Below are 13809 nucleotides of genomic sequence, written 5' to 3'. Positions count from 1 at the left end.
AAAAAATAAAAAATGAGTAAGAAACGAAATGTAAAGTGAAAAACAACTGAACCTTAATTGCAGAACCGGAAGGATTAAAGGACCTAAAAATAATGAAATAGAGTTAGTAAGAAACAAAGTGTAAGAATGTAAGTTAGAAATAAAAATAAAAGAAAAAAAGAAAAATACTTTGACCGAAATGACGCGATCATGTGGCCAATCTGGCCAATCAAAAATATTAAATCTGTCACGTGATCGAAGACCAGGCGATGTTTAGTACAATTTTTATATATTTTATTAAAAAAAATACTACTTTTTTTGTTGAATACGAAATAAAAGTATTCATTGCTTATTTATGTAGAATAAGTGTGTTTTTATGTAAATAAAAGAATATGTATCGTTATTAGGCACGGCACGGAGTATTCAATGTGGAGGTGGATGTTGAATGATTGGCTGTCGTTGTACCACTGGCGGATATCATATCCAGCAATAAATCCAAATCGATCATGATCTTATCATCTTATGGATAGTTATATAAAAATTTTTACAGTGTGCTGTCTAAGCACTACCTGAGAAATTATTTATCAGCGAGAATTTTTCATAACTAAATGTTTCCACCTTTGTCTAACAAATATTTAAGATTTAGCATTTAATTAATAAAAAATGAAATTTTGGGATGATTACTGTACAACATTTTATTTTTCTTTAATGTCAAGTTTTAAAAATAATTTCAAAATAGTGCATTTAGAGAAGGCGCGTATATTAGGATTAAGAAGGAAGTAATAAAACAAATGAAATTGATATACTTTCTATTTCTTAATTTAATGAAAGGTAATAATTAACTAGGAAAATGGAAACTGTTAAAGTCTGATTCGTTATTCATTCTATTATTGCATCATAATAAAGATATTTAATTATCTTTATCTATAAAAAAATTTAATTATTCCTATTACGCACGTGACAAATTCTATAACAATCAAAGGATACACGCTATAAAGAATGCCCCTAATCAAAAATGATATATTTGCAACCTGTAGCAAAATAGTAAAATTAAAAATGCACATTGTTTACGAAAAGACACACTCAACGATAATTTTGTAATATGTAATAGAATAGAAAATTTCACATAGTTTTTCCAAGAAAGCCACAATCAAAAAGATGATAATATGTAAGCCACAAATCAATGGCTTTATTAAATTTTATTTTCTCTACTATTAATACTACTAAGGTTTATTAACAAACTTTGGAAAACGATAAGTTTAATTCATTTTTTCGTCCCAGTTTTCATAGGTTTTGGCTGGACTTCTGGGACTGCTTGGACTTTTCAGAACGGTAATTTCGAAAGGATTTTCGTGTTTTTGTCAATCGCCAACGTTGATATATTAAATATTGTTATATTTCCTTTTAACAATTATTTCACGTCATTAACCGAAATCTGTGAAGTATATACAGTATCAGTTCAGCTCTAAAATATAAATGAACCACAGACAGTGCGTCGAATCTTCAATAGTATCAGTAGTTGATGAGATTGTAGGATTAGGGTTAGAGTTTGAGAAAATTGGATTTCTTTCTATTATTTAATATGTTTTAATATAGTATCGCTGCTCATGTTTGTTAACCAAAAATTCTTACGATTATGAAATTATTATAAAAAGAGAATACATTTGAGAGTATTTAATAAAATTAATAAAAATTTACCTTCTAAGTTTTTAACTGGAACGTTAACTGGATTAGAGGCATCTGTTTTTTTAAAAGCAGATTAATCCAATACTCAAGATATCGTATCAAACACTTTCGATATTTTGTTTTAACGATACTCCAATGTATGTTCACTTTCGTTATCCATAGTAATCTAGCTTAGCAGTGTACTATTTTGTGCTTAAATAGATGTTTTACATTGTCCCTACAACTTATCACATAATCATTACCAACTATCCAACCGTAGGTAAGAAAATTTGATGATAAATTATTGTGATTCGCAGGCACGAATTGAAAATGTGATCAAAAAAAAGTCTCAAGCGTATCTGAAAACGTAAAATAAATGATCGCCATTAATTATATCCGCGGTATGATTTTGAATCGTACCTATAAACAAATAATATCGTACCATAATTAAATACTATATACTCTCGGCATACCCAAGTCCCAAAAAGCCGAAAAAATCGACACCTACAAAAAAAAATAAATAAATAAATTAAAAAAAAAACAAAATAAATTTTTTTTTTAAAAAAATATTTCGAACCACAGCCTACAAAACAAAGAAAAAAAATGGAATGTATACGTTTCGTTGAAAGTATTATTTACAAAAAATCGAAAACTTCCTTACCGAATTTCCCTCCTTATAGTCAGTTCAAGCCGGCGCCCTACAAAAAAATAATAATGAAAAGAAATGTTAAAACATTTCTTAAATTAAAAATTCCAACCCTTTCTTACCTTAAAATCTGGTTCGTTCAAGCCGGCGCTCTATTGAGGCCGAAATGATGGGTAATACTCACCATCAAAACCTTAAATTATAATTATTGAAAAAATAAAAAGAAAGCCGATTATATAAATAAAATGGGTGAGAATAGTGAAAAAGGTAAATAAAATTTAATGTATAAATGGATTAATACTATATTTTCAGATAATGGTAACCATCAACACGCAACAGTCGTAATACCAAGAAATCATAAAGATAACATGCAACCAAAACACGACAAGTAAGATATTCTAAAAATATATTAATTTGTTAATGTTTTATTTGATAATTTTTTTTTTTAATATAAAATATTCTTCATCTTCTCTAATAAATATTTAGTCACAAAATAAGGAAAACGAATTATGCATTTCTTTTTAAAAAATATGTTTATAGAAAAAGAATAAGATTTATTATTATTAAATATACAACAAAGTTATTTTTCCAAATTCTCTACAAACGTGTAATACAAAATATATGTATTTTTTTCTGAAATTACCTGAAATTTCCCAACCCCATAATTTGAACTTATATAGATGAAAATCTTAGCAGCTGATCCTTATCCTCTACCGCTACAATTTGAATTCCTGGCGATCGAAGAATCATCCATCGTCATGATAATATGCATTTTGTGCATACCCTTCGAGGACTTGTCCTGGTGATTTGCTAAAGGGCCCTATTTATTAGCGGGTTGGAAGTGATGAGTGTGTGTTGATTCTATAAAAATTAGAGTAAATTTTGGAAGAAGTTGACAATTGTAATAATCTTGGAACGAAAAAATTAAATTTTTAGATTCTTGTAATTCACACGTGTTAAATTTCAAAAATGAACAAAATTTTTGTGAAATTCATGTTATGTACAAAAAAATTTTCATATTAGATTCTTTACATGTATAAAATAAAAAACCAATTAATAAAATTCTAAAAAAGTTATAAAACCATAGCAGATAGTATCTCATGACGTAAGAAAGCGTTTGAAGTCAAACTGAAATCTTTATTTATGAATAATTTATAAACTTCACACATAAAAATTTAACTATTCTAATTCTTCAACATATTGCGATTAATAAATTTGATCATGAAGGATTTAATCTAGAACCAAACAATTCTAGAAATACTGGCGAAAAAAATTTCTGAAAGTTACGATGGAGAGGGAGAGAAAGTGTTTTCTAGGCATTTCTGGATATATTAAGGATTTTATCTTGACAAATTCTGTACAAATATAAGTATTTTTAGTTTTTTTTTGTTTTCTTTGTATGATGTTTCTTTTATGCTTTTTTTTTTGTAGAAAATTAATTGTGAGCGATAAAATTAAGTGTATCAATGTAATCTTTAAGACATTTGAGATCAGAAACGGGGAATTGTTGTCTATATTAATGTTGTTGGATGTGTGAAGCGAGAGGCGGGTTACTAATATTTTATTATTGAATAAAGCATTATTTTGTTAACGCTCAAGATGACAACGTGATTGATTACGGGCTTGAACGTTACAGCGGTGGCTTTAAGGGTTACTATATACGGAATTGGTTGGGTAAATTGCCCGTTAGTGTGAACCAGGGTTACGGTACATTGTGAACCAGGGAGGTTCATATACATCAAATAAATCCTCCAAAGTTTTGTCCGTACAATTTAGTTGATAAGTACCATTATACTCGAAACACTGGTCAATCGCACTGAAAAAAAAACCCCGAAAAAGTTTTTCCGTCTTTGTTGGGCAGATCAACAAAATGAGATTATAAATAAATTCCTTGCCGCTAACAGTTTCTAAAATAAAAATATGAAAATGTAATTATTAAACAAGTAATTTACATAAACACAAGAAAACGAAATTAGTAAAATAAATTACAAATCTTTTATGGGATGATCCATACTCTCTCGCAACCCTTCTCAGCAATTGGCTTCGTTGTCACCTTGCCCAAAATCTCCTCGCGTATAGCACTTATCTACCTTTAATCTATAAAACTTTTACAAAGAACTAATTATAATTATTTTCACATCGCTTCTCTTGGCCCAAATTAAGTTTTGCTTTACTGATTTGTATTTGAACTGTTTTTTGACGCTAATATGTCTTACTAGTCCTATACTCTTAAAATGGTAATAATTTTATTTTCAGTCCACCTCGCAGGTATGTCATAGAACAATAGCGCCATACTCTCTTTCTTGTAAGAACTTTCATTAATCTCTGTCACGGTAATTGATATATAAAATGGTCATTAAAAATTTAAAAAATCAAATAAATCGTTTTTTTTTTTGAAATTTTTTTTTTCAAAAAAAGAATTCAAAGATTAATTTACCCGCATCATTTAAAGAAATAATTTGATGCTTTATTTAATATTTTTATTATATTATATTATAAATAAATTATTTAATTAATTATTATTTGTATTTAGTTTTTTTCACTATAATTCGTTGAGTACCTAAGGAAACTATCAAATACCCATCATATAACTGTAACCCATACCTACATTTATTCTTTCATCAAAAACCCCAACCTCGTTCTGTGATACATCACCTTTTTTCAATATATTGATATAATTATTAAGTTGTATCTTTCCATTATCAATATATTTTTTAACTTTAATTGATTTATATTTTAACTCTTCTTTACTCCAATAAAAATAATTTCGATTTAATAATTCTTCTTCCGATTCAGTTTGAAGTTTTTTATCTAAATCAATTAAAGATTTAAATGGAGGGTTGCCCACCCACCTACCCATTTCCCCAGATAAAAGTCCGATTAAATTAAATAATTTTAGTTCAATCACTGCACTAAATGTTCCGCAACTTATATCACACAAAAATAAGTCGATAAATCCATATTTATATTTAGGAATTTTTTCAACAATTAACCGCATTTCGGAAATGTAACAGTTCGAAGGCAATATTAACTCTATGGCCGTTTGAAATGAGTTTTCGTTATAGTCTCTAAACGACCTAAGAGATTTCTTTTTATGATAACATAAAATTTCACGAATGAATTGACTTTCATTACTATTTAATATGCCTTCAACCATTAATTTCCTTTTATCAAAATTGTTGGTAATAATCTTAGTAATAATGAATAAAAATAAATTTAATTAATAAAAAGTGATCTAAAAAGTAAAATAAAAAAAAAATTTAAATTTCAGAAATTTCAGATAAATGCAGCAGTTATTTTAACATCCAAAAGCCACAAAAGCCTAACGACTCCTAATCTAAGAATTAGACTATTCATAAAAAAGGGTAGCTTTAAATAACCCACACAAAAGTTACAAAAGCCTAACGACTCCTAATCTATGGATTTGATTTATCCATATAAAAAGGGTAGCTTAAATAACCTACACAAAAGCTACAAAAGCCTAACGACTCCTAATCTATGGATTTGATTTATCCATATAAAAAGGGTAGCTTTGAATAAACCACGCAAAAAGCTACAAAAGCCTAACGACTCCTAATTTAAGAATTAGAATATCCGTAAAAAAGGGCAGCTATGAATGTTAAGCAAAGCTACAAAAGCCTAACGACTCCTAATCTATGAATTTGATTTATCCATATAAAAAGGGTAGCTTTGAATAAACCACGCAAAAGCTACAAAAGCCTAACGACTCCTAATCTATGAACTTGATTATTCATAAAAAAGGGTAGCTTTAAATAAACCATGCAAGCTACTAAAAGCCTAACGACTCCTAATCTATGGATTTGATTTATCCATATAAAAAGGGTAGCTTGAAATCAGCTGCATTGAATCATCATCAAAGGAAATTTATTTGTAGATCAAATAATTCCGGCAGATTTATTTGATTCAGCAAAGTCTATCATGTGACATTTCACAAATTTCAGAAATTTTGAGTTATATGTTTCCACAAAGGAAATTCTTATGCAAATCACTTTCATTTTACGAAAAAATTTACAAATAAATAATAAAAAAACCCATTTGTAACTAACCTTTCCTTTAATTTGAGATATATAATATATTATATCTTTCTCATACTCTGCACTTGGATTTGTCTCTATTCTGTTTATTACTTTAAAAAAAAATCAAATTATAACACTTAATTAAGTAAATTTTTTATTTACAAAATCATAAAATACCCGAGACAATTTTTTCTTTTAAAGAATAAATTTCAATAATTGGGCCCAATTCCAAACCACTTCTACGTAGATCATCCTTAGAAATATGGAAGAAACTAGAGCCAGTAATTCTTTTATTATTTAATATAGAAAAGTCATTTGCTTCAAGGTGTAAAACTTGAAGTTTTTGTCTTTTCAAAAAGCTGGCTAGTTCTTTGGATGTCCAGCTCTCTATGTGCTTATGTAAGTCCATCATTAATAACTAGTGTATTATAAGAATTGATAATAATAATGAAAGACGTTTTTAAATTACTTGCTAAGGATGGCTTTGTACGGTTTGGAAAATTATATAGATATTTTTTTTCTAAAATTTCTAAAATGACCATTATTTATATTTTTTCTGGAATGGCCAGTATTTATATTTTTTGAAAGGGTATCAGCCAAATGGAATTTTTAAGCAAAATAAATTGAAGAACGGTCTGAGTATATAACGAACAGTCTGGGTATAAATAATATTACAAATATAGCCAAATTGATTTTTATTTTGAGTAAATTGATACAATTGATCTTTTTTTTCGAGTAAAAGTATAATAAATTACAAACAGTCTGAGTTTCATTTAATGGTCAAATGTTCAAAAGTATAATTAAATATAGTTAAACGAAATTTTTTTTTTCCAAGGAACGGTCTGAGATACAATTTTTTTAAAAAACTGTAATGCATCTCTTTATTATGGATAGATATCACGGTCTGAGATACATATTAACATATGGTACTTTAGTAAATAGTCTCTGTGTTTTAAATTTAAAACATTTTTTATCAATTTATTCCGAACTAGTATTGGAATAAATTCCTGTTTATTTTTTAGTCCCTATTTACATTTTAAAATAACCTGTATATATATTTATATACATCATAACAGTATTAGCCAGGCATCAATTATATAAACAGTATAATAATTTGGCTTTTTCTTGTGAACAGTATTTGCCATATTAAGAGAGAAAAAGTATATTAAATAAGAATTTTAAATTCAGCTATTTCAGTTAGACTATTTAGACTATCCTTTAACTAAATATGAAATGTAGTATAAAAAAATATATATATATTGTAGCCGGGTTTTATATTTTCGGAGTTCATTGTTTAATTTTGTTTATTTATACTCTATAATCTATATACTCGTACTTCAGTACCGCGAGTACCGCTGAGTTATGTATATTGAATATATGTAACGCGTAACTCACGTGACTATAAGTAGTCAATTTATGCATAAAACAATGGGTTTAATAAAATTCATTGTGTGCTGAGATTTGATTTCGAAGAAAAGTATATTATAAAGGTACTAAGAATCATTTCTGTTGTTATATCCCTAAAGGTACGAGTCCAATTTTTAATACCGATTCCCCTCCTAGCTCAATTAATTTGATTTGTATTTGACGGCAAGATCAATTTCAGGTGACATATCAAAGCAGAGAACGTCATCATCACCTTCAACCTTAACACTCATCTTGTTGTACCGCCTTTTTGAATACAGGCAACTGTGGCCTGGATTGCTTCATAAACTTTGACACGAGAATATTTTTTACATATCACCCATACAAAACAGTCATTTGGATCCGAAATTCTGGGTCGATCTATTTATCAGGAATTGGAAGCTTTAATTCTCGTTTTAAAGGCGTCTCGCTAAAAATAAGTTTTAATGAGGGTTTTCTTTCTTTTCTTGATCTGCACGATAGCAGTGAAAACTGTAAGATTTTTTATTCCGGGTAATATGGTATGTTCCCTATTACATAATGGGCAGTGTGACCCGGAAAGGCTCTTCAACTTTGCGAGAAAAAAGTTGAGAATTCTAATTTATCTTGGACAACTTGGGCATCTTGGACGAAGGAACCCGTCCAAGTTCATTTAACGTCTTAGAATGCACTTTGAACCGATTTTAGAAATCAAGACTTCGGAACTCTTGGACCACCAAGTCGAACATCACTTGGATTTTCAAATTCCACGTCGGCAGGATGAAATCCAATTATTGAGTTATTTTTTTAGGGTGATGCCGTGGTATGCCGTGGTGGTAGCGTTTTTTTATTTCCATAAATTTTTTAGGACCAGGTGCTTGGATATTTCGAAATAATTTATGTTTTATAGGTGGGTGGGATTAGTGGTGTTTTATTAATTTTATTGAGTTCTGCCGTTTTTTATTTTGCACTTGGATATTTTGGTATGTTTCGAAATGATTTATAGGTGAGTTTCTGTGAGTGAGATTGTTTTATAACCTTTTTTTACCATGTCGTGACATCTGTCAAGTGGCTTTTTGGTCAACTAAATCGAACTTATTTTTCTTCCACAACAACTATTGACAAGTGACAACGGACCCAGCTCTTCTGAAGCTTGTACAAATCGTTTAAAACACAATTTAACGAACATGGTTCGATTTAGAGCCATATATGATCATTAATATATCACGCGGTTGGTGAAGGTATTATTCGTTATCGTAAGGTTGATTTCCTTCCGTACCTACCAAACATATCGCCACCCAAATTCCAAAACCAAATTCTTAAACCTTTTCATAGGATTTTTGGCTAAGCCAGCAACAGAAATTAATAAAGAGATCATGGATCCATTCTTTGGACGTAAAAAATATAATCTGTAATGGCGATGAAAGGTTTGAATATATCTGGAACTGAAGAGACTATTGGGAAGTTGGCTCAGCGTATTGTTCAGGGCAATCTTAGTGAAATGGAAGTAAAAGCAAAATGCAAGGTCCTAGTTGAATCAGCCTCAAGTGCTAGTTCTGCCTTATCACTCTTCGAAGAGAATTACGCAAGCTTAACGCTTCAGAAAAAATAATTTCTGCTACGTTAGATCCTAACACAACCCGTTTAGCTAATGATGACCAAAAGGAGAAGTGCTTACTTCGTAAAAATAAAGGTATTGATTATCCGGATTACTTTGTATTAGAATCAGTTAAGGAAAGATTAGATGGCTATGATATATCTAGTAAACCTGGTTTACAGGCTCTTTCCGATGTAATGATAATGCTCTGTATCCGTCCTGCTGAAGTTAAAAGTTTAAGAATTTCAGATGGGAGGGTAACTGGCTATGTGAAACATCGAGATCAGGTAGATATTCCTCATGCATTTAAATCAATGGAAAAAAATGATGAGCGTGCCAGACAGTTACTTAAATGGATACAAGATGCAATTTCATCTGGGCAGTTAAAGATCCGTATTCCTGGTATTAAATGTTTCCACGCACTAAAAAAATACGATTTACTCCCTCGATATTTACGAAATATAGGATCTGTATTTGCAGTGGTAACATAGTAAACTATGACTATTGCATCCGAAGCTTTTAAGGCATTGTCCTAGAAACCATACTTCTCCTGCGCAAAATTATACTATAGTTAATTACAGACCTCGCGGGGTACCTTACGACCAAGCAAAGCCGTTCAAACTTCAAACTCCGACAAAAACTAATCATATGGCCGCGCATCCCGGGAAATCGGCCGAGGTGAAAATTTATTTTTTTCGAACAAGATATAGCATATATAACGCATTATCTGTTTAGAGACATGGAACGTCAACGGTGGACAGAATGACACAGAAATTAGTGCGATTACCAAAGAAATTGGAGCGTTAAAGAAAAACGCTTCACGTAATAATATCGAGCTCGGAAGCTTTCAAAGAAGGTTGAAATGCTAGAGATTGGTCTAAATGGATTTATTAAGATTTATTTAACCACTGTGTTGACCCACAGAAATACCGTGTAAAAATTAATGATAAACTAAGCACGAATTCATCTGATTCGTACGATTCATCTGTTTCTTCTGAAGAACAAGTTCCACCCCATAAACGGTGAATTTGTGGGCAGTCAGCCTGGACAGGTGTCCCTAGTCCGGAGCAGAAAGGACAACCATGTCTGTTTGTGGAAACATAAGCTCTGTGCCACCGCGGGAGCTTCTGATAGAGTTAATACAGTTTATTCTAAAATATCTTTCGATACAGGATCTTAAAAAATGTCTCAGTATAGTAAATTATATATGGAAAGGTGAAGTGAACCGAGAAATTCGCAGAAGATTTATACGTCTATGGAAAATCATGATCTACTGAAACTGAATCGGTGGATGAAATTACCTATGTAAGTGAAGAGCCTCCTCCGATGATTATGGGCACAGCCATTACCCGAACGATTTAATCAGGAATTAGCACAACCCCTTTTGGAATGGGCGATAATTTCTTTGATCTATCTAGTCCGAGCAGAGGTCCAGTTGATCATCAGCTCGGAAGAATTTTGCTGAACCACGAATTGTACGACAGAATGAATGTCAGGTTTGTGCGACATATTAATTTTCGCATATGCTTTAACAAATATTTTTTCCGGGTAAAAATTATCAAAGAATATAATTTTATTAATTAAAGTTTTTCTCAAGATAAGTTGGAATATTGTCTTACCTGCAACACTTCATAAGTTCGCAATTGTAGCATAGACCGGTCATGTGGGTCGATCACCTGAAATGCGCAGTACAATATCGTTCCTATTCATAGTCTGTTAAAATTATTAGAGGTAATGGATTATAGATTTTTTCTTTCTCACCCTGCAGATTGATTGATGATACATCGGTAGATCCACTCTTTATTAGCTGATAAATCCTAGTTGGAAATGAGAAGAGAATTCACGTATATCATATGATTAGCTAATAGATTCTGCTTCTATTGGTTGGAAGTGTGAAGAGTCTTCACGATTATCATATGACAATTATGACATGGCAAGTAATGCATTCAATCCTTATTTTCTTGCTTATTAATTATACTTGTACATGAAATATTTTGAATTTATTAAGTTTTTGTTTCTCATATACATTTGAAAAAAAGAAAAACCAACAGGATATGCTATCAGGAAAAGCTATTAGGGTAAGTCATCTCCTGCAGATTGATAGTTCAAGGGAGGGGCAGAACTACTTTGAAAAATGGCATATATTTAGGGATGGAAGCATGGATGTAAAGTTTGTGATGAATGCGATCATCACTCACATTTGTATTGCAAAAGGTATAAAAAAGTCGCAGAAGGAATTTATAAGCGATGTGAATGTCCTCAAGTAATTTGATCAATAAAGCAATGGTGCAAATTTATCAGACATTTTATATTTTTTTCGCATGGAATGAGTAACGGGATTGTGTGAAGCAAAGTGTGTCAAAGCTTCATTATAGCTTGATAAATCAATGCGCAGTAATATTATAGTAATATCACAGGAACGCATTCTCAAACTTTCTCGCACATTCTCAAAAATTATGTATAGCCCCTTATATATGGATAACGTTAAGTTCTTTATTGTTAAATTAAGGGGATGTGATTTTCGTGATGCGATCATATTAACGTAATTTTTCCCCAAAGTGTATTCCAAGATTGATCCTGCAAATTGTATAAAAAGGTGATGTTCCGGCTAGTGAATCCTTTTATCTGCCTCATGCAAGTAAATAAAAATCAAACAAAACTAATCAAACCAATCTAACTTACCATTATTTGCAATTTTGCATCAACAATATCTCTAATCAATCCAACTTATATTTTCCGCAAAGTAATAATAAAGTAAATTTGATTTCTTGGCTTGATTCTAGAAAATCGTTATCACAACGCTAATCATTTTTTTCTGGCTCTATAGATGCTCAAAGATAAAGCGAACATATTACCTTTCTTGATTCTTTCCGCACATTTGATATTTGCCGAGAAAATCGTAATCATTGTCATATGCTTAATCAGCGCAGTATTAATTTCTGTCATCAAATTTCCGTCACATGCTGAGATACAGTGCGCAGTATATCGAATAAAAATTTCCGGCAATGGCATCCGAATTCTTGATGCTTGGCGTAATATTGTTCTAGCGATAAAAAAATCGACACCTTTATAATAACGCATTAAGTAACAAATTTTTTGAATATGAGGCGGAATGGAATGTTGTGAAAATGAAGTATAGCAGTAAGTGTGAATCAGAAGCCTCAACTTGTTTTATTTCTTTTACCTCATTGCTAATCTCAGAATTCTTCATACAGGTTCGAAATTATTTCATCTCGGGGAAGTTCTCTTGCAGGAAATAATCTATTACATAATCTGTGTGAGTGGGAGTGATATAAATAGACGAAAATTTATAAGTGGTATAATTCAGTGTTGTGAAGTGATATTAAATGACACAAATGACATTAGTGACATGTCACGTATCATTATGTCATTTCAGTGAGTAAATGACAATATTATGTCATTTGAAATTATGTCATGTGAGCTGTAATGCCGGCCAAAATTATTTAATATAATAAATCTTTATTATAGCGTATTATTTAATAAAAGTAAAAATTACTTAATCACAAATTCACAATTTATTATTAAAACATATTAACTGGAGCTTCTAAAGTCTTATTAAACAAATCAAGTAACTTCCATTTAGCCAATGGATTATCTGCTGGATGAATACTTTGTCCACCTATTTCAAATTCATATGTTTCTTCGCCTATAACTTCTGTATTATTTATATTAATTTCTGCATTAACCATTTTAATCCAATCTTCAATTATTTTAGTCCATTGTTCAGAATTAATATTATCACTATTATTAGTTTTTTCAAAGGTATCATTAACATTACATTCATCAATAACAGAAGTTTCTTCTAGTTCTTCAGTATCACTATCGTTAAAAGCATTAAATGTGAATTCATTATCATTTGTGTCTTCTTCATCTGATTGGTATTCTTGGATTGGTTCAGCAATATGTAATCGTTTATATTGTCGTTCAGAAATTTCTATATCATCACGTTTTCTTTTACATAATATATCACTTCGCAATTGAGCCATAGCCAAAACTTTCTTATGCTACAAAATTAAAAATGTATAATCTTTTGTTAATGTGATTTTGCATAATATAAATTTTGGTAAAATACACTTACATGTAATTTATTTCGGCGGGTTGAATGTAAAAAACCCATATTTGACCAAAGACGTTCCATTGAAGCTGCATTAACGCAGATCCCAAAAAGATGTAAAGCTAATTTTGAGAGTTCAGGTGCCAATCCTTTGGCAGATTCCCAGAAATCAATAATATTTTCTTCAAACTGATTATAAGTTTCAGAATTAAAAGGAAAAAGCTCACGTTGATATGATAAATAATCACGAAGGATTCTTTTTGGTGTTTCATTAAACCATGCTTGATAGTAATATATAAGCCATTGTCCAAAATGTGTATAAGAAATATTTTTAGCAGAAGAATTAAATTTTGAAACTCGATATTTTGGATGAAGAACAATTGAAAGTAATAGTAATGGCTGTTCCCACTGTGCCCAGCGTGATTCT

The 13809-nt window shown here is 30.5% G+C and overlaps 3 protein-coding genes across 3 annotated transcripts; 1 reads left to right on the top strand and 2 right to left on the bottom strand.

Moving 5' to 3' along the window:
• Window positions 1-4862: 4862 nt before the first annotated feature.
• On the bottom strand, window positions 4863-5447 carry OCT59_013501 (uncharacterized protein; the record flags this gene model as incomplete). The annotated part of the gene is made up of 1 exon (XM_066141563.1): window positions 4863-5447. One exon carries the CDS (start codon window positions 5445-5447, stop codon window positions 4863-4865), a length of 585 nt encoding a protein of 194 aa, XP_066001692.1.
• A 1046-nt stretch (window positions 5448-6493) lies between these two features.
• Window positions 6494-6736, bottom strand: OCT59_013500 (uncharacterized protein; the record flags this gene model as incomplete). Its single annotated transcript, XM_066141562.1, has 1 exon — window positions 6494-6736. The coding sequence occupies one exon, from the start codon at window positions 6734-6736 to the stop codon at window positions 6494-6496; it is 243 nt and encodes an 80-aa protein (XP_066001691.1).
• A 2388-nt stretch (window positions 6737-9124) lies between these two features.
• Window positions 9125-9798, top strand: OCT59_013499 (uncharacterized protein; the record flags this gene model as incomplete). Its single annotated transcript, XM_066141561.1, has 2 exons — window positions 9125-9235; window positions 9301-9798. 2 exons carry the CDS (start codon window positions 9125-9127, stop codon window positions 9796-9798), a joined length of 609 nt encoding a protein of 202 aa, XP_066001690.1.
• Between the last annotated feature and the right edge of the window lie 4011 nt (window positions 9799-13809).

The sequence above is a fragment of the Rhizophagus irregularis genome, chromosome 21, assembly GCF_026210795.1.
Source record: "Rhizophagus irregularis chromosome 21, complete sequence".
Lineage (NCBI taxonomy): Eukaryota > Fungi > Glomeromycota > Glomeromycetes > Glomerales > Glomeraceae > Rhizophagus > Rhizophagus irregularis.
This window is presented reverse-complemented; position numbering and strand designations above follow the sequence as displayed.